This window comes from Odocoileus virginianus, chromosome 20 (genome assembly GCF_023699985.2).
Source record: "Odocoileus virginianus isolate 20LAN1187 ecotype Illinois chromosome 20, Ovbor_1.2, whole genome shotgun sequence".
Taxonomy (NCBI): Eukaryota; Metazoa; Chordata; class Mammalia; order Artiodactyla; family Cervidae; genus Odocoileus; species Odocoileus virginianus.
Window position 1 is genome coordinate 44,143,140 of NC_069693.1, and position 26,440 is coordinate 44,169,579.

The 26,440-nt window shown below is 38.8% G+C and overlaps 2 protein-coding genes across 9 annotated transcripts in view; one reads left to right on the forward strand and one right to left on the reverse strand.

The window, feature by feature from the left end:
- The window catches only part of PHKB (phosphorylase kinase regulatory subunit beta), a 213,425-nt gene extending 205,502 nt beyond the window's left edge, over positions 1 to 7,923 (reverse strand). For 3 of the 7 annotated variants that reach the window (XM_070451354.1, XM_070451349.1, XM_070451350.1), the window contains exons 1-2: positions 7,770 to 7,923; positions 5,458 to 5,472 (exon numbers count right to left, since the gene is read on the reverse strand). In XM_070451354.1, coding sequence (XP_070307455.1) covers positions 5,458 to 5,472; positions 7,770 to 7,836 — 82 coding nt within the window. In that variant the 5' untranslated portion in view covers positions 7,837 to 7,923. Of the gene's footprint in view, positions 1 to 5,457; positions 5,553 to 7,769 lie in introns of all 7 variants that reach the window. The other 4 variants (XM_020881709.2, XM_020881707.2, XM_070451352.1 and 1 more) reach the window with 3 other exon arrangements.
- Positions 7,924 to 7,997: 74 nt separating this feature from the next.
- ITFG1 (integrin alpha FG-GAP repeat containing 1) overlaps positions 7,998 to 26,440 on the forward strand; it is a 300,650-nt gene continuing 282,207 nt past the window's right edge. Inside the window, exons 1-5 of one of the 2 annotated variants that reach the window (XM_070451356.1) lie at positions 7,998 to 8,353; positions 10,037 to 10,109; positions 18,972 to 19,117; positions 20,544 to 20,601; positions 21,805 to 21,879. In XM_070451356.1, the coding sequence (XP_070307457.1) occupies positions 8,146 to 8,353; positions 10,037 to 10,109; positions 18,972 to 19,117; positions 20,544 to 20,601; positions 21,805 to 21,879 (560 nt within the window). In that variant the 5' untranslated portion in view covers positions 7,998 to 8,145. The remainder of the gene's footprint in view (positions 8,354 to 10,036; positions 10,110 to 18,971; positions 19,118 to 20,543; positions 20,602 to 21,804; positions 21,880 to 26,440) is intronic. The other variant, XM_070451355.1, reaches the window with a different exon arrangement.

Below are 26,440 nucleotides of genomic sequence, written 5' to 3' on the forward strand. Positions count from 1 at the left end.
CTTTTAATTGCTAAATGTAGAGATAGGGACATAGAGAACATGGCTTCCGCCATAAGGCTGCTCCCTGCCTTCTTACCACTTTCCAATTTATTTCCATAATAGCCAGAGAATCTTCATAAAATATTACTCATCTTACCACTCTGTTATTTCAAATTTTCCAAAGCTTTCCCTTCCAATTACAGTAAAATTCAGGTATTTTCAAGCCTCCCAGCACCCTCCCCCTCACAGTCATCCTCTCTTTCCTATTACTGTCATTCATGTTTTGTCCTTTAAGGGTATTGTTCTCAAATATCCAGCTCTATCTACCCCCAAGATCCTATACTAGGACACTCTTTACCCCAACTTCTCCTTTGACTCCTATATCCTCCTTCAGCTGAAATGTCACTTTCAGAGATGCCTTCTCTGAAGCCCCATACTAATCCTGCAGAAAATACAGAGCTGACAAGTGGTGCTTGTCATCCAGTCAGAGGAATAACAGGATCGGTTCTTTATTTTAGAAAAATACAGGCTTGTAGAACAGACTAGGTAGAGAAGTGGTACAATGGGAGGTGATGGCTATAGGTAGCAAAGTTCAGTAGGAAACAACTACTTGTTAGAGACTGCAGGCATGCAAAAGCACTGAAGTCATCTTTAGCTTTGCAAAAAGTTCCATCAGGTTATAAGCTCCTTTTTAAGACCTTTATCACTTACAAGTATCTCTAAGACTGGAATTAAGACTGTCCTTAGGTACCCACCAGTGATTGGAGCCAGGACCACATCACCCCTGCCCATCACACCAAAAACTGTGGCTGCTCAAGACCCTTAAGTAAAACAGCATGGTATGTCGGCCTTCTGCTTTCTCAGATTGTAGAACCAACAGAGGGCCAACTGTATTACAGAATTTCCACAACATCAGAGAGGTCCACTAAACATTAGTTAATTTGACATGAGTGAGTGAGAGAAGAGCAGTAAACATTTCCAAGATGCAAGCAGTAATCATTCTACCACCCTAATGGCAGGAAGGAAGCAAAGAGGAACTATAGAGGCTCTTAATGAAGGTGAAAGAAGACAGCGAGAAAGCTGGCTTAAAACTCAACATTCAAAGATCACGGCATCTGGTTCCACCACTTCATGGCAAATAGATGGGGAAAAAATGGAAACTGACAGAATTTATTTTCTTGGGCTCCAAAATCACTGCAGACAGTGACCACAGCCACGGTATTAAAAGATGGTTGCCTTGGAAGAAAAGCTATGACAAACCTAGAGAGCATATTCAAAAGCAGAGACATCATTTTGCCAACAAAGTTCCATGTAATCAAAGCTATGGTTTTTCCAGGAGTTATGTATGGATGTGAGAGTTGGACCATAAAGAAGACTGAGCACTGAAGAACTGATGCTTTCGAAATTGTGGTGCTGAAGAAGACTCTTGAGAGTCCCTTGGAAAGCAAGGAGATCAAACCAGTCAATTCTAAAGGAAATCAACCCCGAATATTCATTGGAAGGACTGATGCTGAAGCTGTAGCTCCAACACTTTGACCACCTAATGCAAAGAACCAACTCATTGGAAAAGACCCTGATGCTAGGAAAGATTGAAGGCAGGAGGAGAAAGGGGCAACAGAGGATGAGATGGCTGGATGGCACCATTGATTCAATGGACATGAGTTTGAACAAATTCCAGGAGATTGTTAAGGACAGGGAAGCCTGGCATGCTGCAGTCCACAGGGTCACAGTCGGACACGACTGAGCAAATGAACAACAGATGACAGAGAAAGAGAATAAACTTTAAGCTCAATAAGATTCATGCCAAGATAAGTGATATCATATGGCTTCTATTTCCTAAGTCTTATAAGATTTCAGGGCAGGGCAGGGTAAGAAGAGATCAGAGCTCCCAGCAGGAAACAATTTACATGTGTTCCTCAAAATTCCATCCTAGATGAAGGGAACCCATAGCATACCCAATATAAACCAAATATCTCTTCTAATTGTATATAATGATCACGCTCCTTGCTGTCAGAAGTTTTTCTATGGAAACTCTCAGAAACAATTTCTTTAGACTTGCAATGATTACTGACAAAAATGAACAGACTTAGATTAAAACAAGTGGTAGATTCTGTTTTAATCTGATTTCATCCAATTGTATTTTATCATGACTAGCCTTCTTAATCAAATAACTGCCATGAGGTTATGTCAAAATAAGGGAAATTGATAAGCAACCATGTTTGCTTTTGTGAAATCAGTCTTAAATAACAAACCAGCAATATTGTTAAACACACATTTTTAGGAAAGATAAAAAATAGAATTTACTAGGCAGCTACTAAATATCGTGTTTTTTTTTTTTAATTAATTTAATTGGAAGCTAATTACTTTACAACATTGTGGTGGTTTTTGCCATACATCAAAATGAATCAGCCACAGGTGTACATGTTTCCACCCCATCTTGAACCCCCCCCCCCCCCCCTCTCCACCCCAACCCTCTGGCTTGTCCCAGAGCACCAGCTTTGAGTGCCCTGCTTCATGCATTTAATCCTCACAATAATCCCTTCAGGTAAGTTTTATGACCCTTATTTTTACAGAGAAGGAAACCAAGTCTCAAAGAAGTAAATTAACTCAAGATCAAACAAATAGTAAACAGAGCCAGGATTAGATTCAGGAATAGTTGAACACAAAATGTGTATGCTCTCCTTAGGCTCTTAGAAGGTGCCACAACACATAACGGTTCAGGAACTTCAGGCCTACTGTCTCTTTAAGACAAAAACAAAACCCTGATTAGAGTAGTTGACTGTTACATTAGGCTGAAAATAAGCCTGCTATATAAGTGACCAAAAAAGAAGAGAATGTCAGACACACAAAATAAAAAGTTGAGTTCTACCCAGAATATACAATAAAATTTGACCAGGTATTGATATGCCCTTCAAAATCAAATCAAATTAATCAAAGAACCTAAAAAGAAGTAAGTAATGAAAAAAACTCAGGTCACATGCTGATGAACTCCTTTAGATGCTGATAAACACATACAGCCAAATAGAGATAAACCAATGATTCATTGTCAGGTATGAGTTTTTTAATTATCTTATAATCTAAGAATAAAACTAAAAATGCTGAGACATTTCTTATCTCATTACAAAATGCCATAACAATTACTACAAATACCTGAACTATAATGTCAATTACAGTGATTGCTCTAGCTGATCAACTTTGCTAACTTAATATAGAACTGCAGTAGTCAAATGAGAAACGGAAGCAATCTAAGTTACTGGATGCTACACTCTTTACTTAGTAATTAGTTAATTCATTTTGGTTGTGGAATTTGCCTACAAATTCATTGTCTTGTACGCTTTGCCCAGAGGTTCTTTAAAGAAAAACCTGGACATCAAGATCTCATTTTGGATTTAAGCAGTCAAAATAAAGAAAGCATATTCAAGCACAGCACATACTGACACATTAGCAGTCACAGCACAACTCAAGCACGCACACACAGAAATGAAGGATACGCTAAATTCAATAAAGAGTAGAAATAAAAAGAAACATAACAGAAACAAATCCAGCAGGAATAAAGAGGGTTTAAATGCATAAAACAATCTAGGTATATTTGAACCTAATTTTCCAAATTGAAGATACTAGCTTTCACTTTTGGTAACACTGAATAGTTTCTAGTCAAAGGTACTAAGGAAAAGTTCAGCTATAAACCCAAGGCATGCTTTAAAATGATTGTTAAATGAAATCACACCATTAAACACTCTCCCACAATGATAACGTCCAAGGAACTACAATAGCAAAAAACAAATCATTTCCAACATAAATGCAGCATTTCCAAATTAGTAAATAAACTATGCAAACCACTCTATTTAACAGATAAAAGTTTTAAGTATTTTTTACAGTCAACACTAAGTTTTGGTTAGACAAACCCCAAGTGTCACTATTGAAAGTAATTTTTATGGAATCCATCTTCTAAAATGGTTTATAATGATTAAGTTTGGTATTTTTCTATTTTGTTTCTTGGCACATTCTATTTCAATTTAATAATATGGTACTAGAAAAAGTTCTTGTATATGGCTTTAAACACTGTGTAAGTTGCATACTTCTTAGGTTTTGAAATTTTCAGGACTACTGATACATAAAAGTATACCTTTAGCATTCTATTTCCCCATAACTATTGAATGACTCTGCCAGTGCTGAAAATCCACCAGCTCTTATTAGGAAAGCCAAGATGAAAAACAGAGTCTGGTGCTTAAAAGAAAGTACAGTTCAAAGATAGATGTCCTGATGTCCTCCTAGTTCAAAGATTAAATCAGAAATCATTGGTAATGTTACATACACTATTTTGTCATTTAGAAGACGATAACTAAAGACATGGATCATTTTCCTTCCTTAAAGCATAAGTTTTGTTTTCTTCTATTTGTGATTCTTCTCTAAGGTATTTTCTATTTGTTCTTCAAGAATTTTCCCCTTCATCTTGCCAAATCAGGATTTGAAATACAGCTCGAAATAAGTGGGGGGGTGGGGGGATGGGAAAAGGAGGGAGGAATCACTTCTGAATGGTTATAGTGAAGCCAAAAAAATAATTTTTCACTGCTAACTGGCTCATCTCACATCTACCTGTTAATAAGTCCTGAGGCTTGAATATTCTGCTTAAGGCACACTAAAGACAAAGCTGTCTCTAGCCAATAGGCTTCACTTGTTCAAGCACAGAACAGGTTTCAAATGGCCCAAGGTGGCTCAATCTTCATTTCAGCTCCATGGCCACTTAACAAAGTCCTTCTGTTTAGGATACATTCAAAAGCTGGGGTTCCTAATGAGAATCCATATGTAGTATTTTCTGAATGCATGGACCTCTTCCAAATTTTTTTTAAAACCCAGAACATTCACCTGAAACAATTTCCTAGCTTTAATCCAACTTGAAAATGGTCTCTAAGAGCCAGTGCACCAACACCCCCTCCAAGCTAAGGAAGCCATGGGACAGAAGGCAAACCATGGGATAGAAGACAAACCACAAGGCCTTGAAAGGTAATAGTTTCAGGACCTGGGACAACTGCTTCAATTCTGTGGCTTCTCTTTCCTATGAAAATGCATATAAAAATACCTACTTCACAGGGAGTTAATGAAGAGAAAATAATTGGAATGTTGATCAAAAATTTCTAATTTACAAAATTTATTTTGTTATGCAAGAAGACAAAAATTACCAAAGAAGCATTTTATCTACAAAGGTGACAATTAAGGCTCCCAGATACTGAGGAATGGCCCCTGATCAAACAGAGTGTTAAGGCAGGGGCTCCACTCTGCACTCCCCAGGCCTCTTACATTCAACACACATTCAACACACAATGCAAACTTGAGCTCAACAATAACAGAAATGGTGCTCAGGATTGGGCCCACCAAAGAGAAAATAAAAACTAAAATGATATCATATGGTGATGGCAACCTTCAGAAACAAATATATTTAAAATTACTGAGTGACCCTTTTTGGGTCTACACACTTACCAGACCTTAAGAGAGCTGGTGGAGAAGGGACGACTGGATCAGGTGAGTTGGCCATTTCAAATTGTTGACTCTAATCATAAGCGTCGCAGGCTAAACTACAGCAATTTTCAAAACAGTTTAGTGAAGGTTAGAAGCAATCAGCGTTAGATTAATTGAAAGCAGTGTGAGCAGTTATTAACATGATGCAGTGTGCAACAAAGGCAATAATTGAGGTTCATTATAATTTTATTTTCTCTCTTATGAATAGAAAATTTGATTTTCTTTGCTTTGATAAATTACATTTGCTTATATGGATAAGGCAGGAAATATATAACGCCACTTATTAAACATTACATAAGAGCAACATCCCCTATTGAGCAGTGAAGTGATTATGCTACTATGTAACAATGGCTCAGAACTTTGCAGTGGTGTGTGTATCTGAGTCAGGTTAGTCCAAGTTTCAAACAAAACTCAGTTTATATACTCCTCTAAAAGTAACAAACAGAATCCAGAGAACTCAATGATTCACTTAAGAAACTTTGCAGTCTACACAGTTATAGAAAAGCCTCTGAAACCTCAACTAATTTGGAGGGATCTCCAATGGTATCTTTTACTGCTATGATGTAAACATATAGGAACATCCAACATTTATACAATGTATTCAACTACTTTATACATGCAAGTGGATTTAAGTGACCACATTCGACAATAGTGAAAATTTGAATTTTATTTTCTCAGTAAAGACAGAGAAGATAGATTTTCAAAGCTGACTGTTAAGACATGCAGTTCAGAGGAAATTAAAACTGGAGAAGAAAATAAACCCTGTATGTGTATTAGAGGAAAAGAGAAGAGCTGTAAAAATATACGTTGAAGGTAGGGCTCAGTATCCTGTAAAAAAACTCCAGTTACTCTCTTTGATGAGATATTATCAACCCAATAAAACTTTTTATAGCCCAGACAGACTCATTGCTAGTGGTCAACTAAATAATTCAATATGACACAAAAAATTTGAAAACAGTGTGAAACAAAACATATGTGACTACTGTAAGTAACTGTATTGATTCTAAAATGTACTAAGGATTAGTTTTTGAAAAATTCTCTCATACTTCAGTGGTAGTTTTGCTATAACCCTAGGTAAATATGTACAGAACTATTTTTAAGGTTTAAAACAGAATGAAATAAGCCAGAAACATTGGATTTCTCCTGTATGATTTATTAGACACTTTCTTCAAAGGAGAAAAAAAAAAGCTAAGCACTCTGTTGTTTGCGCAACAGACAACTAAGAACTTCATAAATGGGAAAAGCCAAAACATAACGGGGTGGTATTAGCTGTAAAAATCAACAACAAACTCCTTAATATCAATGCAAATGCAGAGTTAGCTTTTCTAGAGCTGTGTTTTTCACTGTTATTACATTATCAACTTTGACCTTAGCTAACTAATTTATATAGTAACAACAATAACTAACAAATAGTAACAACAATCCTTCAAAAGGGAAGATTCTCAGTTGAAGACTTGGTCATTCCACCATCTTTCCTGTATACAGAGGCACTTTTTAGCTCGAGATTACATCCAGCCAGCCAGGAATAAGAAGTTTCAATCCTGGCTCTCAGATGAGTTACCAGCCACAAGTGCTAACTTCAAAGTCGTGACTTTGCAATTTGAACAAGTCAGTTCAGGACACTTGAACTGTTATAACTGCCTGCGCAGCGTCTTCTGACCTAGGTGGCATCAGGTTTGGGAGCCACAACTGAGAACTAGGTGTCCTGGGGCCACTTGCCCAGGGAAGGGGCCCACTTCCTTCGAGCCTTAACTGTGCTCAGCGTGACATCCTCCATTGCCTAGGGCCCCTTCCCCCTCAAGTTCTGCCACATAGATAGATAACTGGCTAGAGCTCAGAACTTGTGATGTAAAAAGGAAATAAAATATAAGGCAACAAGCAGCCGCCAGTTTTCTAGGACCAGACCCTAGTCATAAGAATGAAACGTTCTGACTTTCTTCTGGGAGGAATACAGGCATGGACAGCACTCTGTCGAATGTGGTCGCCGTCTGATTTCTAAGTAAGAAGACTCCAGACTAAGTCGGCACCACCACCTACTTTTCGAGGGGGAGCACATGCGAAATATAGCTGGGGGAGCAAAACGGAGTAAAGGTGGGGCAACCACCTAATGGGGGAAGACATTAAGAGGAAGTCAGGGACCACCGTCTGCTTTCTAAGGAGAAACTCGCGGGCATAGGTTCATTCTAGGACCCCTATCTGCCTCCCGCCCAAAGCGCTAGAGGGGGAGCACCCCTGTGGTGCGAGGGAAGGGGTGGCGTCCCAGTCAGCCAAACCTGAGCGCTTGGTCCGGGCTCTTCGCTCCAAGACCTTCCAGCTCACTTCCGCCATGAGCCCCGCCATCGCGCTCGGGCAGCCGCCTTGGCCACCACCCCCGGGGCCGCCTGTCAGCTCCGCCCGGCCGGCCCCGCCCCCCCCGCGCGACACTGTCGGGAGGCGCACCGGCCGGAAGTGACCTGAGGGCCAGCTTCAACCTAGCTCCGCGGCCTCCCAAGCGTCAGAGGGGCAGCCCTAGGGGAGAGTAAGAGGAGAACCGGCCGCGGTCGTAGGGGTGTCGGAGCTGCGCTCTTTCTCTCTCGGCCGGCGGCACGGTGCTTTCCGGCTGCCGTTAAGCGCGGCAGTGGGCCGGCGGGCTGGGGCGGAGGGGCTGCCATGGCGGCGGCGAGCCGGCTGCCGGACTCTTGGGTGCTGCTGGCCCTGCTGCTTGGGAGGCTCGCGCTGCTGGGAGTCGGGCCGGTCCCGGCGCGGGCGCTGCACAACGTCACGGCCGAGCTCTTTGGGGCCGAGGCCTGGGGCACCCTGGCGGCCTTCGGAGACCTCAACTCTGACAAGCAGACGGACCTCTTCGTGCTGCGGGAAAGTCAGTGCTTCCCTGGCCCCTCTCTGTCCGCGTGCCCCTCCCGGTGTTCCCCACGCCCCCTACTTGGGGGGCCGGTTCTCCTGCTTTTCCCCGCCCTTCTGTGGCAGCCCTATCTTTCTCCCTTTATCTCCAATTTCCTTGACAACCCCCCCCCCCCCCACCTTTTTTTTATGTCTTTTCCAAACCCGGGTCTTGGCTTGACCACTTCACAGTTTGACCGCACTAGAAACACCCCAGTTTTTTTGTTTTGTTTTCTTGAGAAGACCGCGGCCTTCACTCAGGCACCCCGCCCCTTCATAGAATCACCTGCCTTCCAGAGTCCTTCCTGATCGCCGGGAGTCTTTCTAGCTTTCTATACGTTCCTTCCCAAGGCCCCTTCATTCCTATCTGCCTTACTTCCTCCAGTCTCCCTTCCACTTTGATGAACTGGAAAAGGTGCAAATTGATAATTTCCTCTGGTAAAGAACTTCTCCCTACCTTCTAATTAATCTAATTCACCCTCCACTCCCTTTGTCTGGGTCCCAACTTTCTTTGAAACTACTATTCCTTCCCAAGAACTAAACACTTCACAATTAACTCAAGTATTTTGCAGGCACCACTAATAAATAAACCCAGTGTCTCTTTGGAAGAGGATTCTCAAACTGCAGGTTTTTCTCCTTTCTGAGCTGCCTAATCTTTTGTGTGCAGAAGACCTCCTTGCTTTGGCCACCACCCTCCTCTTCCAAATCTCTGCTTTATTTTCCAGCTTGAGGTTCTTGGGAGTTCTTTGCTTTAACCATCACTAAAGTACTTTTTGGTAAATGTTGATGCTGACAGTGGGCAGTAGAGGGTCTCAGTATTCTTGAGTACCCAGAAAACAGGTTCTATTTAAGGTCAAGGCTGTGAAAGAAGGGAGTGAAGCACTTATACAAAGTTTGACAGGATCTTGGCCCAGATCTCTTGGAGTCCTTTCTGGGACCCCAGAACTTCTGGTGGACCTTGGACCTTGGGTATTTCCCCTGTTTTTATATGACTCCATTTACTGCAGGAAGGGTGCAGACTGCCTAACCCATAGCCACTCCATCCAAAGTGGAGAGGGACTCTCCCTTTAACTTTAAAGATGATGTGTGTTTGGCTAAACAGTTTGAAAAGTCTGTTCCAATGAGTGTTCATTGAACTCCAGAAATTAATGGAGGCGTGGATCTATAGGAGCCACAAGGGACTGGTCTTGGAGGATTCAGTTTTTATCTGCTTAAATATGAAATCACACCCTTGCTACTAGTCAAATGCCTACAGTAAGAAGTTACTGTGTCCTTGGTGTGACGCATCTGTGCAGTGAACTAAACAGCCTTGTAAGAGGTTGAGTTGTTAGGTTTGGGGAGGTTATGACTTAGCCTTAACAGGCATATTCTTTATATGCTTCCTTTAAGTCAGTTGATCTGACTCTTAGGAGAAGGCAAGACCAACTATATTTTCCATGTTCATCCTTCTAGTTTCTCTGCTGCTTTGAATATTGAATTTGTTGTATACTATTAGGAATCACCATTCCGTTAGTCGGATAGGACCATCCTTGATAGGGCAGACAATCTGAAGTAAAATAGAAGTTTTCTTGTTGAAAACAGTGCCCGGAAAGCTTCTTGTAACCACTGATTGGGTGTCTTAATGGGAAGCATTTTTCTAATGTTACATATTTGCCTCTTTTAGGAAATGACTTAATCGTCTTTTTGGCAGACCAGAATGCACCCTATTTTAAACCCAAAGTAAATGTATCATTGAAGTAAGTACAGATGTGTGTGTTTCTGTAAAATTGTCATTGTTGTAATAACATGCAGTAACCAGTTGCATTGTTTTTGAAATCAGTTTTACTTTAATATGATGTCATGATAGAAAACCACTAGTTATGAGGTATGAAGCAAGTAACCTGTTAGAAAAATTAGTTAACATATGAAAATTTAAAGTTAAATAATAAATAATTTTGAGTGGATCCAGGTCTCTTCCTACATAAGCACCTTCCAGACCCTTGTGATCTGATATGTTTTCTTAAATGTCTTAGGGATTGTCCCTCATCCTGAGTGTGCCTGTCTTCAGGTCAACTTTGTGGTCTGAAAGAGGAGTTTGCTGTGGGGTCAGTGACTTCTGTTTTTAATTTTTTTCTTTATTGACTGGTAGGTGGTGACTGCTAGTGGACTAACTGGTTACTTTTGAGGAAATTCTAATCAGATTGAATTTTTTAAATGTTCAAATAATAGTCCTGTTTTTTATATATATACATATATAACTGGCTTTGCATGAAACACAGTGACTCATTCAAAGTGAGCCAACAGTTTTGAAATTACAAGAAGCAAGGATTGAATCGCTGTCTGAAAGAAGAGATGAGTCAGTGCAGGCTAGAATGGCAGCTTCTAGAAAGTTATGGAACTTGAGCTTGACTTAAAATAGGTTTAATTTAGGTGAGGGCTTTCAGTTTTCAGGATACAGCATTAACAAGAGATGGCAGTAAAAAACAGCGTGTTGTGAAGAGAAGATGAAAAGATTTGCCTGACAGAAATAGAGGGAACACTTTGGAGAGATATGGACTAGGAAGATATGGACTAGGAAGATGAGATCAAGTCAGACTAAACCTTCATAAATATCAGAATTGACCTCAACCCCGTGAAAAATGGAAAATCATTACAGGCTCTTGTTTAAAGGAAAGGTGATTAGAATGGTATTTTAAGTTGTTTGATTTACTTGTAAGTCATATGCAGGATGAATTGGTATGTAGAATGATCAGATATTACTTCAGAAACTGTTCCAAAAATTTAAGAAGTTCCCATATGGCCTAATGAGTCCTGAGATTCTTTAATATTTAACTTAAATTCAAACATGGAAGATTAGAAGTTAAGGCAATTTATGGGCTGTTAAAGACTTGGGTTCCACAGAGTTATTTTTTAATCCCAATTAATTTCTTTTTCTTTGATTAATGTAATGTCATTTTATATACTTACAAAATTTAGAAATTCTTGTATATATTTAGTATACTTTTCAAAAAATAACTTTCCTTCACTATTTTTTTCCCCTACTTCTCTGTTCCTCTCTCAAATACAACGACTTTTAAAACTTTGAGCTGTTTTGACATTTATTTCCATATTTTAGGGCTTCCCTAGTGGCTCAGAAAGTAAAGAATTTGCATTGTTGCACTCCTTCCCAATCTGAACTCTCATCCCCTAGGCCTTCTGCAGAGTCACTGTTTGGAGGTTTTTCCCTTTGTTATTCTTTGATCCCTATTTCTTAGATCCTGTACCATTTTGTTCTTTGCTTCTTCACTTACTTCACTGGAGTATATCCTTCTAGCAGTTTGGAAATGGGTATTTCCTTCCATGTCCAAAACCTTTTTCTATTCACTCTTTGATTGACCTATAGTCTTCTAGCTTCATAGGTTGCTGATTTAAAATCCATTGCTGTTGGTTTTCCTAATCCTTCAAATATAGCTTGTTTTATTTTTAATTTTAGAAGCTATTAGGGTGTCTTCTTTATCCCTTTTTTCTGAAGTTTCATAGTATGTATTGGAATAGACTGTTATTCTTTTATTATTCTGGGCAGTAGGTGGGCCCCTTCAAGTCTTCTATATACCTGGGGGATTTTTTAAATGTTCTAATTTCTCTGATTATATTTTTGTTTTCTCTTTAAGAAATCCTTACTAGTTGGTTATTGGACTGCCTAATTCCATCCTTTATTTCTTTATTTCATTGTGTCTGTCATTTTGTGGGTTTCCCCCCACCCAGGAATTCTTAATTTTATCTTGGGTGTTTTATAGGATATTTTTATGTTAGCTGTCATTTGAAGTGAAAGAAGGTTTATTCAGGGAGGAAACACAGTTCATAGGCAGACTGTGGGCCGTCGCGAATCCAGGAAAGGCCATCTGCTACGTTTTTTAATCTCCAAGAAGTTTTCTTTGTTCTCTTATTATTCTTTTTTTTCCATTTATTTTTATTAATTGGAGGCTAATTACTTTACAATACTGTAGTGGTTTTTGTCATACATTGACATAAATCAGCCATGGATTTACTTGTATTCCCCATCCCGATCCCCCCTCCCACCTCCCTCTCTACCCGATCCCTCTGGGTCTTCCCAGTGCACCAGGCCCGAGCACTTGTCTCATGCATCCAACCTGGGCTGGTGATCTGTTTCATCCTAGATAATATACATGTTTCGATGCTGATCTCTCGAAACATCCCACCCTCGCCTTCTCCCAGAGTCCAACAGTCTGTTCTGTACATGTGTGTCTCTTTTTCTGTTTTGCATATAGGGTTATCGTTACCATCTTTCTAAATTCCATATATATGTGTTAGTATACTGTAATGGTCTTTATCTTTCTGGCTTACTTCACTCTGTATAATGGGCTCCAGTTTCATCTATCTCATTAGAACTGATTCAAATGAATTCTTTTTAATGGCTGAGTAATATTCCATGGTGTATATGTACCACAGCTTCCTTATCCATTCATCTGCTGATGGGCATCTAGGTTGCTTCCATGTCCTGGCTATTATAAACAGTGCTGCGATGAACATTGGGGTGCACATGTCTCTTTCAGATCTGGTTTCCTCAGTGTGTATGCCCAGAAGTGGAATTGCTGGATCATATGGCAGTTCTATTTCCAGTTTTTTAAGAAATCTCCACACTGTTCTCCATAGCGGCTGTACTAGTTTGCACTCCCACCAACAGTGTAAGAGGGTTCCCTTTTCTCCACACCCTCTCCAGCATTTATTGCTTGTAGACTTTTGGATAGCAGCCATCCTGACTGGCGTGTAATGGTACCTCATTGTGGTTTTGATTTGCATTTCTCTGATAATGAGTGATGTTGAGCATCTTTTCATGTGCTTGCTAGCCATCTGTATGTCTTCTTTGGAGAAATGTCTGTTTAGTCCTTTGGCCCATTTTTTGATTGGGTCATTTATTTTTCTGGAATTGAGCTGCAGGAGTTGCTTGTATATTTGTGAGATTAATCCTTTGTCTGTTTCTTCATTTGCTATTATTTTCTCCCAATCTGAGGGCTGTCTTTTCACCTTGCTTATAGTTTCCTTTGTTGTGCAAAAGCTTTTAAGTTTCATTAGGTCCCATTTGTTTATTTTTGCTTTTATTTCCAATATTCTGAGAGGTGGGTCATAGAGGATCCTGCTGTGATTTATGTTGGAGAGCGTTTTGCCTATGTTCTCCTCTAGGAGTTTTATAGTTTCTGGTCTTACATTTAGATCTTTTATCCATTTTGAGTTTATTTTTGTGTATGGTATTAGAAAGTGTTCTAGCTTCATTCTTTTACAAGTGGTTGACCAGTTTTCCCAGCACCACTTGTTAAAGAGGTTGTCTTTTTTCCATTGTATATCCTTGCCTCCTTTGTCAAAGATAAGGTGTCCATAGGTTCATGGATTTATCTCTGGGCTTTCTATTCTGTTCCATTGATCTATATTTCTGTCTTTGTGCCAGTACCATGCTGTCTTGATGACTGTGGCTTTGTAGTAGAGTCTGAAGTCAGGCAGGTTGATTCCTCCAGTTCTGTTCTTCTTTCTCAAGATTACTTTGGCTATTCGAGGTTTTTTGTATTTCCATACCAATTGTGAAATTGTTTGTTCTAGTTCTGTGAAGAATACTGTTGGTAGCTTGATAGGGATTGCATTGAATCTATGGATTGCTTTGGGTAGTATAGCCATTTTGACAATATTGATTCTTCCAATCCATGAACACGGTATATTTCTTCATCTGTTTGTGTCCTCTTTGATTTCTTTCATCAGTGTTTTTATAGTTTTATAGTTTATAGTTTATAGTTTTTTATAGTTTTCTATGTATAGGTTGGTTTCAGTGTAAGTATGGAGGCTTTTGGATGGTTTCTTATTACTTAATGTTCCATGTAGTCAGGAGTTTTCTGGTGTTCTCAGGTTTTGAGCTTAAGTCTCCTGCCTCTGGATTTCAGTTTTATTCTTCCAGTGGTCTCAAGACTTCTCCAACTATACAGCACTGATAATAAAACTTCTAGGTTAATGGTGAAAAGATTCTCCACCTTGAGGGACACCCAGAGAGGTTCACAGAGTTACATGAAAAAGAGGAGAGGGAGGAGGGAGATGGAGATGAGCAGGAGGAGAAAAAGGGGGACTCAAGAGGAGAGAGACAGATCTACGCAGTTGTCTGTTCCCAGAGTGTTCTCCGTAGCCCAGACACCCACAAAGATTCCCAGAATTAGATTGGGACGAGAAGGGGAAAGGAGGAAATAGAGGTGTTCTGACGTAGAAAACGGAGAGTCAAAAGTGGGAGAGAGTAATCAACACACTCCTGAATAAAAATGGGAACTGAATATTGGATTCTTAAATGTCCAAAATTTATATCACATACTGAAAAACAAAGATTAAAAATCTAGAGTAGAGATTAGACTCTTAAAAATACAATATTAAGAACAAAAACAAAAACACAAAAAACTTTAGAAATATATATGAAGTTTGGTTTAAAAATAGGGCTTCTCCTTTTTTTTTTTGCAAGGTTACAGTGAAATGAAAATGAAAATTAAGGCATAGTAGAGGAGTAATAGAGGACTTTAAAAGAAAATAAGAGAAAAAAAATAAAAATTTTTTTCCTAATTAAAAAAGTTGTAAAAATATATGAAAATGAAAGTTAATGAGTAATGGGGGCGTAGTAGGGAATTTTAAGAGAAAATAAAAGAGAAAAAATAGAAAAGAAAAGAAAAAAATTTAATTAAAAAAAAAGGTAAAAATATATCTAGGAATTTCTCTAGAGCTGTTGTGGTCAGTGTGGGTTCAGTTCAATTTCAGATAGCTCCTCGTTCCAGCTTACACTTCTCGATATCTATAGGCCCCTTCTGGTGTAGTCAGTGTTACCTACAGGGATTTTAATCTGTTGCACAGGTCACTTATGAAGCGGTTCCCTTTGTTTGTTTGGCTTCTGTTTGCCGGTCTCTTCAGTGTCTAATTTCCGCCCTGACACAGGCGGGTGGAGGTGGTCTCTTGTTCAGGTTCGCTTGTTCAGTCTGCTGCGGGGAGGGAGGGGCTCTGCAGACAATCATCACTGGTGTGTGTGGGGAGGACTCGCAGTGTTCCGGCCACACTGGGTTTGCCCCTGCTCAGGGGTGTGTGCTCTTCCCGTCTACACTGCTCAGGCTCCCGGCTGCTCTATATGGAGCAGGCCCTGCATTGCATGCGGTTCCAGTTTTCAGGTACTACACAAAAGCGCGGACCTGGTTGCACCTGTGTTTTGTGCCTTCCCTGCCCGAGCAGCTCAGGCAGCCAGGAGCTTGACGGGCGCACTCTCCCAGGTGCGGTTGCACCTTCTCCCCTCCACGGTCCCAGCATCAGTTTCCACGCGTGCCAGTCTGGTGCGTGCGCCTTGTGTTTAGCCTCGACCCTCCCGTCGGATGTCGACCATCCAGAATCTCAGGAAGTCTTTGGTTAGAAACTGGAGGCCTGTTTGCAGTGTGGTAGGGGATGCAGTCTTTGGGGCCGAGTTTGCCCCTTTCCCCTCCCCACTGCCTCCGGCGGGGTTGGGCCGGTCTGCAGCCGGCTAGCTCTTTTCTGGACTTGCTCAGTCCGTTTGTTCTGCGAACTGCCGGCAGTATGTTCAGGCCGGTTAATTTTCTCTCTCTCTCTTGCTATCCCCCAGTTTAAGTTGCTATCTCACGTCAGCTCCCTCCGATAACCTCAGGGCATTCAGGCCCGGTCCTTACCCTAGGCAATGCCGCCCTCTCCTCTCCGTTCCGCCCCCACTTGCTGGTGGCGGATGCGGGCATCTGGGGTACTTTTCTGCTGGAAGTTGCTTTTAGGCACGTAATCTGTGGGTTTTATTTATTTTTCCTCCCAGTTAGGTTGCCCTCCGAGATTTGAAAACTTCCCCCAGACCCACCAGTGCGAGGGTTTCCTGGTGATTGGAAACTTCCTCTATTGACTCCCTTCCCGGGACGGGTCTCCGTCCCTAGCTCTTTTGTCTCTCTTTTTATCTTTTATATTTTATCCTACCACCCTTCGAAGACAATGGGCTGCTTTTCTGGGCGCCTGATGTCCTCAGCTAGTGATCAGAAGTTGTTTTGTGAAGTTTGCTCAGCGTTCAATTATTCTTTTGATGAATTTGTAGGAGAGAAAGTGGTCTCCCCGTCCTGTTCCTCCACTATCTTGGCTCCTCCCCCCATTATTCTTTTGTCTTAGCATGCTGTTCTTCTTTTTTTTAATGGATATATTTTGTTCTCTTATGTCCTTAAGTATAGTTTCGAACCTTTGTTTTGTTCACTGTTATTTTTTTTTTTTTTCAGATTCTTTATTGCTGTTTGGCTCTCTTTAATATTCAGTTTTCTTTAAAAGGCATGTAGCTCTTTATTAAACTTTATTAAGAATAAAGTACTAAAGAACTCATTGGAAACTCTGCATGGTGGGACTTGTCTCTTGCCCTGCGGATATGTTCCTGGCTGACTGGCATCCTAGGGATTTAGCAGAGCTGGGGTCAAAGGCCCATCTATTCCTTTTGTTGACATTCCATTAACTCCCTGTTTTCAGCCTTAGACCAATATCTTACCATCTCCTGAAACTTAAATCTCTGACATCTGAAACTTCTGAGAAATAAACTAGTTGATGCCTTGCTGAGCAAGAGGGAAAAGGAACCATCACAGACCTTCAGTTAAATCTCTTTTCAGCCTTGTGCCTTATTTTTGTCATCTGGTATTTCTCATGACTCCACATTCTAAGCTTTTCAAAGGTTCTTCAAGGCAAAAAGCTGCTTGAGCCTTTTCTCTGAGCACTTCAAGCTGAAGTGTATGTAAGCTATATAGTTGACCATTGTATGATACGGGTCTGAAATGCATAGGTCCACTTATATACATTTTTTTTTCCACTAAATACGTACTACAGTACTACACTGTTCACAGTTGGTTGAATCTGTGAATGCAGAACCGAGGATGTGGAGGACCAATTGTAAAGTTACATGTGGATTTTCAACTGCAGCTGGTCAGTGTCCTTAACCCCATGTGTTCTTCAAGGGTCAGCTCTTGTTTCCTTGCCCCCTGTTAAGTCAATTAGCATCTCTCCATCTGCTGTGTCCTTTCATGATCTCTTTGTCTTTGAGGGTTATGCTTTAAAAAAATAAAATTCACTCCATGTCATTTTAGTAGGTTCTTTTAAAAAAGCGATCAATGCATATCACAGTCTGTTGTTTTTTAAAGTTCAAGTTCCTATTTTTAGAGCCATAAAGAAGCAAGGCAATTTTAGGAATAAAACTGGTTAGGATAAGTTCCCATCTAGTCCTTTGTAATGTATTCCTGTCTATTTCAGGGTACTTTTTGACCGCAAATCATGGATTTATTTGAACAAGTATTACTGCCAAGTATGTGCAGCATATGCATGATTGCACATGCATACATACACAGGTGCACAACAGGGGTATGCACTCACATACAGCTTGCTACGTAGTAGCAAGATGTAGCTACATGTACAGCTACTATGTCTTCGTTTTAAAGATGAGCTATTGTTAAGGGAAAGGTTCAAGTATTGTCAGAATACTTTGAGGAAAGTGGCATTACAAAAAGTATTTTATCATAATGAAAATCAATTTTAGAGGACAACACAACTGAATTTGAATTCCAGCTATTCCATTTAAGTAGATGTTTAGCTCAGAAAGCAACTTAATTGCTCCAAACCTCAGTTTCTTGGTGTATTCAATGAGAAGAACAATACCTGTTTCAGGTAATGGAGATTGTCAGATAATAATAATAGCTGTTAAACACTTGATGTAATATCTGAGACATAGTAAGTAGCTGCATTAAAATAAAGCTATTATTATGTATTTTTTCTTAATCTTATCTTTATCAGTATTTTCTTTATTTCACTGTAAGTAAAACCTGTTACAGATTTTTTATATTTGTGAGGTCATTTAGAATATAATAGACTATTTGGAAACTGTCTTGCTATTTGTTCTTAAGTAGAATTAAATATAAATTGAATTTAAGGCCTAATTTTTGGTTGGGTCACTCAGACAACATTATGACTGCACTCCAGAATGTCTTTTTAAAAAATGTTCAAGGTTAATATAAACCATTTTAGAATATTTTATTGTTAAAGATGTAGAACTAGGTATGTATGTCATGATAGTTTATTGCCAGGTTTGGTCAAGAGGAACATGTTTTTCATTATGAATCTTGAAAAGCTTTCAGAAATAAAATGATTATTTCAAATCTGCATTGAAATGCAAGATTAAGTAATTTTTAAATAGTATCTTTTATAAAATGACAGTGATACTCATTGGTACTTTAACAGTTGATAATCAGCCTCCATTTATATAAACACCATTCATGGGTCCTAGTATCTCTGACAAAAGAACTAGGTGAAAGGACTAAGTCAGTGCTTAAACATAGAACGGCACTTCCTCTTAATAAATATTTCAGCTTTTTCTCATTTCTTAAGACTCTGCATTCATCCTGAATTCTTTCATAGTCCAAGGAAGCCTACATACATGAGGGATGATAAGCTATTAAAGAAGACAATGAAATTAATCAGTTCTGTAAATTTTTGTATTTTGCATTGAAAATATTTTTGCATAGTATAAATGTAAAAGTGTCCTTTTCTATTATAGCTCTACTGGAATGTTTGTTTATTAAAATATTTGTTTGTTTGTTTAGTAATTACAGTACATTGATAACCAGTGTAGTCCCAGGGGATTATGATGGAGATTCACAAATGGATGTCCTTCTGACGTATCTTCCCAAAAATCATGCCAATGGTGAATTAGGAGCTGTTATCTTCTGGGGACAGAATCAAACATTAGGTGAATTTGTTTTAAATGTCTTTAATATTTGTCACTGGATATTAAAGGGAAAACATGCCTGGTATTCTTAGGTAAATGTAACAAAAATAATGTTCAAAAATTAGTTCAAAAATGCAGTTCTTATGTGTCAATAATTGTCTCTAAAAATCTTTTTAAAAGTCTGTTTTCTGATTTCCTTTTATAACCTAGAAGTGATCTGTAGTCAACTCCAGGGAACAAAATCCATTCTTATTAGTTTAAGGAAGAGAGATTTATTAAAAGGTTTTTATGCTTTACAGAGTTATTGGGTTGACTGAAGAACACACACTAAGTTGAACTTTCAGGAACAATTCTCAAAGCCTTTGAAGACGCTGCTGCCTTTTTACCATCAGAAAGCAGCCAGATGCACAACAGGTGCTCCCTCAGTCCTTAAAATTCAGCGATCAGACATTTAAGACAGAAATGACAGAAACACAGCCTTCACCTCATTCCTACGTTGCAAAACCCATAGTGTATCTAATTAGCAGGGCTCATACTTTATTCAGAATCTTAGATGCAAGGATGTCTGAGAAATGCTGTTTTTGGTTTCTGGTCTCCCTAGTACAGGAAAGCACAAAAAGGTTAAAGTTTGAGAGTCTGTCTACCATGTGTGTGTGCTAAGTTGCTTCAGTCATGTCCAACTCTTTGCGACCCTATGGACTATAGCTCACCAGGCTTGCTGTCCATGTGAATCTCCAGTCAAGACAGTCTACCTACCCTATCTTCCCATGAATCTTCAAGTTTTATCTGAAAAACCAATTAATTACACCTGAATGGGCAATTTTGTTCATAGAACCAGATTTCAAGGACTGAGGCAGAGAGGAGAGCATGGACATTTTTTAGAATCAAGTAGTTTTGCACATATTGGGTTCTTTACAGCAAAATCTTAATTGTCAGCTGCTCTAGTGGTAAACCGTATATAAAGAAGATTCATGTAAGAGATTTTCAGAATGAAGACTCAAAAGGAAGTTATTAGAATGCTGATATCCTCACTGTAGTGTGAAAGTGTTAGTCTCTCAGATGTGTCCAGTGCTGTGACCCCGTGGACTGTAGCTTGCCAGGCTCCTTTGTCCAGGCAATTCTCCAGGCAAGAATACTGGACTCAGTTGCCATTCCTTTCTCCAGGGGCTCTTCGTACCCAGGGATTGAACCTATGTCTCCTATATTGCAGACAGATTCTTTACTCTCTAAGCCATCAGGGAAGCCTATAAACTTTCCCAGTAGTTTATCTTTACAAACTTGATGTCCACTTAAGTTATAGTGTCTCATTAGTGATTAATGGTAAAAGTTGGAATTAGTTAGAGATGAATCTTGAAAAGAATAAAAGATTATTCTCTTCCCTAAGTGCAGATTTAAAAGATAGTATAAAATGCCTGTTCATTTATCTATATTTTCTTTTCTTTTATAGATCCTAGCAATATGACCATACTCAATAGGACTTTTCAAGATGAACCACTAATTATGGAGTAAGTATGTGCTTGCTTCCCTTTAGATGATTTTAAACTTAAAAACATAAAGTCTTTTACATAGGAAACTACTTTGCTCAGTCGTGTTGGCTCTGTATTCATTCTCCCTTTAAAGCTGATAGAGGCCTGCCCTCTTAGTTATATGATATTTACTTGCCATAATGGAAGAAAGAGAAAATTGAAATTCATTATTTTGGAAAAAGAAAGAGATTTGTCTTTTTGGTTTTGTCTTAATAGTTTTGAATGTATCCATGATGGATCTTTATTGATCCTAGCCATGTCGTTATTCAGAGAACTAAGATAACTGTTTTTGGATAAAACTGTTAGTGCTTGACTGGTACATATGAAGGGTAGAGGATTTCCTCTGGTTGACTTAGAACTATTTCTATATTAAGGAAAAACTTTGTCCTTTTTTACAGATCTTGCTTAGTATTATCATTTATCTCCTCAAAGTAGACTCATGTACCAACATAAGGTTAATTCAAATAGCTGTTAGGATTCTGATAATGATATAGATACTATCTTGGGGACTAAACAATGTACAGCCACTTTCTTGCTTCTAGTGCTGCCTTTTGTACAGTTATTAAAATCATAGTTGTATATCAATAGGTCAGTGACTATTAGAAGTCTGAACTTTAATCCATGAATTAATCTTTTCGAGGTTCTCAGCTTGATTTCTTTTATAATTAGGTGTTTTTCATTGTTGTTACAATATTCAATGGCTAGTATAAATTTTTACACCATCTTAGGGATTACTTTTGTGGGTTATTTCCCCCAGGCCCATCTGACTAAATAAGGAGGAGGGTTATGATTCTGAAATTACGGTCTCCTTATTACTCAGAGATAGGCTAGACTATGCAGAGGCTACAGACGACACCAGAATCTCACAACAGAAGTTTATTTCTTGCTCATACTGCATGTCCACTGTGGGTCACTGATAGTCTGTGCTCTTTCGCTAGCACTCAGAGTGTCTCACAGGCCTGATCATCTGTGTAGCTGGGCCATTTGAAACATGTTCTTATTGCCGAGGTGGCTAGAGGGTCCAATAACAAAAGTTAAACCTGTCACTTCTGACGTTCAATTGACTACAACAGATACTATTGTATGTTTACCACACCTACCCAAAGTTTTTTTTTTTTAATTAAATTGGAAGTGAGAATTTAATAGAATAGCTGCTTAATGTTTTTAATGTTTTCTTTTCAGCTTCAATGGTGACTTAATTCCTGATATATTTGGTATCACAAATGAATCCAGCCAACCACAGATATTATTAGGAAAGTGAGTAAATATGATTATAACCATGTAATTAATTATACATGTTGGTGCTAGAGGGACTGTGTGTCTGTATGAACTGATTGCTTTTACCGTTGGGGGGGGGGAATCCCCATCTTATTGGAAATCCTTAATTTTTAAAAGGACATTTGGTCAACATAAAAATTTCCTCAAACATTATGGATTTGCTCTGCCACTGGTTTCTGTGTAGAGCCAGTTTAATCATTTTACCCCTCTGGAAATTAGAGATAGAAACTTCACAAGTCCCCATTTAAATATTGGTTCATAGCTAATCAACGAATATAGTAAATTTGCAGGATATAAAATTAACACACAGAAATCCCTTGCATTCCTATATGCTGAGAAAACAGAAAGAGAAATTAAGGAAACAATACCATTCACCATTGCAACAAAAAGAATGAAATACTTAGGAGTATATCTACCTAAAGAAACAAAAGACCTATACATAGAAAACTATAAAACACTGATGAAAGAAATCAAAGAGAACACAAACAGATGGAGAAACATACTGTGTTCATGGATTGGAAGAATCAATATGGTCAAAATGGCTATACTACCCAAAGCAATCTATAGATTCAATGCAATCCCTATCAAACTACCAACGGTATTTTTCACAGAACTAGAACAAATAATTTCACAATTTGTATGGAAATACAAAAAACCTCGAATAGCCAAAGTAATCCTGAGAAAGAAGAATGGAACTGGAGGAATCAATCTGCCTGACTTCAGACTCTACTACAAAGCCACAGTCATCAAGACAGTATGGTACTGGCACAAAGACAGAAATATAGATCAATGGAACAGAATAGAAAGCCCAGAGATAAATCCACGAACCTATGGTCACCTTATCTTCGACAAAGGAGGCAAGGATATACAATGGAAAAAAGACAACCTCTTTAACAAGTGGTGCTGGGAAAACTGGTCAACCACTTGTAAAAGAATGAAGCTAGAACACTTTCTAACACCATAAGAATGAAGCTAGAACACTTTCTAACACCATACACATAAATAAACTCAAAATGGATAAAAGATCTAAATGTAAGACCAGAAACTATAAAACTCCTAGAGGAGAATATAGGCAAAACACTCTCCGACATAAATCACAGCAGGATCCTCTATGACCCACCTCCAAGAATATTGGAAATAAAAGCAAAAATAAACAAATGGGACCTAATGAAACTTAAAAGCTTTTGCACAACAAAGGAAACTATAAGCAAGGTGAAAAGACAGCCCTCAGATTGGGAGAAAATAATAGCAAATGAAGAAACAGACAAAGGATTAATCTCACACATATACAAGCAACTCCTGCAGCTCAATTCCAGAAAAATAAATGACCCAATCAAAAAATGGGCCAAAGGACTAAACAGACATTTCTCCAAAGAAGACATACAGATGGCTAGCAAGCACATGAAAAGATGCTCAACATCACTCATTATCAGAGAAATGCAAATCAAAACCACAATGAGGTACCATTACACGCCAGTCAGGATGGCTGCTATCCAAAAGTCTACAAGCAATAAATGCTGGAGAGGGTGTGGAGAAAAGGGAACCCTCTTACACTGTTGGTGGGAGTGCAAACTAGTACAGCCGCTATGGAGAACAGTGTGGAGATTTCTTAAAAAACTGGAAATAGAACTGCCATATGATCCAGCAATCCCACTTCTGGGCATACACACTGAGGAAACCAGATCTGAAAGAGACATGTGCACCCCAATGTTCATCGCAGCACTGTTTATAATAGCCAGGACATGGAAGCAACCTAGATGCCCATCAGCAGATGAATGGATAAGGAAGCTGTGGTACATATACACCATGGAATATTACTCAGCCATTAAAAAGAATTCATTTGAATCAGTTCTAATGAGATGGATGAAACTGGAGCCCATTATACAGAGTGAAGTAAGCCAGAAAGATAAAGACCATTACAGTATACTAACACATATATATGGAATTTAGAAAGATGGTAACAATAACCCTATATGCAAAACAGAAAAAGAGACACACATGTACAGAACAGACTGTTGGACTCTGGGAGAAGGCGAGGGTGGGATGTTTCGAGAGATCAGCATCGAAACATGTATATTATCTAGGGTGAAACAGATCACCAGCCCAGGTTGGATGCATGAGACAAGTACTTGGGCCTGGTGCACTGGGAAGACCCAGAGGGATCGGGTAGAGAGGGAGGTGGGAGAGGGGATCGGGATGTGGAACGCAGGTGGATCCATGGCTGATTTATGTCAATATATGACAAAAACCACTACAATCTTGTAAAGTAATTAGCCTCCAATTAATAAAAATAAATGGAAAAAAATAAATAAATATTGATTCATTAGATGTTCTTAGAAATGAAAAGATTTAATTTGAATACCATAGGTAGCTGCCATCTTGATTGATTTCTCCACCTTACTCATATTAACTGCCGTATGTTTACTGATAAGCCTTGCTCCTTCTGTGTTCAAAGAGCAATTAATAATTGCCTAAAAATGTAAACTTTTCTCTCTAAGCTCTGGAAACTTTTCCATGTATACTGTATCCTTGACCAGTATGTGTGCTTGTGCATATCCAAGAATGCCACTCTTAGGGAAAACTGCCTGTTATCTTGTGATTTGAAGATTTCCATTATAGTTCCTCTAGATTTGAAAAGAACTGTCCTCCTAACACAAGAATTGATGATAGCAAGATATTTTCATGAGATACCTTCAACTTGGTTAATGTTTCCTATTTTTGATGAAGTACACATTTTAAGAGTACAGAATACTTTTTTTTTTCTTTCACTTTCCAGCAAGTGCAGGGAACCATCTTTATCAATTTGTCTTCCCAGGTACTATAAATCTAATGAATTTTCCTTCTTTGTTTCGGAGAAGTAATGTATTTTTATGATTAGTTTTCAAAATGTGATTCACAGGCACAAAGATGAGTAAATTGTCAAAATTTGAGCTATTCTGAGGCGAAACTATCACATTTTCTATCCCTTTTCTTTTAAAGTTCTCAGTAGAGAATATGAGTGTTTTTATGTTAGTCACAGTGACCTTCTAAAGACTCACTGTGACTCTTTAATGAGAAACCCTTTTTTTCCCTCAAACTTTGAAAACTGTCTGAAGAGCACACTGCTTGAGAGACCAACTGGAGGTCGATCCTGCTTCGCCTCTGCAGAGATGCCCGAGAGGCACCGAGTGTGGGTGTGGTGTGGGAATCACCGGCCACTGCCCTGCTTGTTAACCTCGGGTAGACGTGTGATTGAGAATGTGGTGGTGATTTCTGGTCTGGTTTGTGTTGTGGTAATCTCTGTTATTTTATAATTTCCATATTAGTGACAGAAATACTTGGAATATCTTTAATATGATGTGGCTAGATCTTATGAAATTTAAACTTATGAAACAGCTACTGTAGATAATTGAAAAATAACAACGGCCTAGAAAAAAAATAACTACCTAGATATTATGTGATAATGTCATAAATTATTTGTTTATTTGTTCTGAATTCTAGATAAGAGTTTTTTTGTCCTCTGCCTGAAGATATATTCACTTTTACTTTTTTATACATTATACTCTGATATACTACAGTATACTGGAGTAGTACTCTGCTGTTTGAAGATATTTATCATTTAAACTTCAGTTACAGATTAAACAATAGTGGCTAACCCTATTATAGGTAACAAGTTTATATCCAAGATTTGTCCTGATATGACCTTTTAAAATGAAGTTATGTAAATTGGCAGCAAAGTATTTCTGTCAAGAGCATTGTTAGGATGACTATAGCTAGCATTGTCATGATTTAGACAAAAGAAAGCTGAAGATTTCTCTATTGGGGCAAGTATTAATATGTTACTAAAATAAGATAAATGTGCTTAGTCATATCCATTTTATAAGTTACAGACATATGATTAGGTGCATAAGTTAAAAAGCCAAAATGTATAAACATTTTGGACTATTTATGTGACTTCGGTTTGGCAGTGCACTCGTATCTATCAAGAAATCTAATCTGCCTTTTGCAGCTTAAATATTGTGCTTATTTATGCCTGACCCAAAGATTATCTTAATCAAATTTGACTTGAACCTAAACTTTCTGGAAAATTTTGTAATGATCTTTGAATAGAGTGCTAAGTATTCCCATGGGATTGTGCTGGAAAGCCCATGGTTGTAAGTGGCCCAGAACAGGCATGGAAAAAGGAGAGTGCCCACAGGTGAAACTAACATGATCTGGAATAAGGGCGCAGGTGGTCAGTGTAAGCCAGTGACAGAGAAGAATCCCTTTTACTTGGTACAGTGGGGTTATCTGATAAGGACAGAAATGGTGCTAAATCTGCTGAGATGCCAGAAATAATTGAAGTGAGTTAAATGTGCAAAGGTGAGGCTTCAGTTTGCACCTCCACCTCACTTCATAATGACTTGAAATAATGTAATAATGTACCACATTATTTAGAAATAACACCTAGCTATTAAGTGTTAGAGCAGCTTTTGTAATGATGTGAGGTTATCGTTAATGAGCATTTTCTGTAAAAGGATATTTGAAACTGATGTTGCATAAGCGTTCAGAATATTGCTTT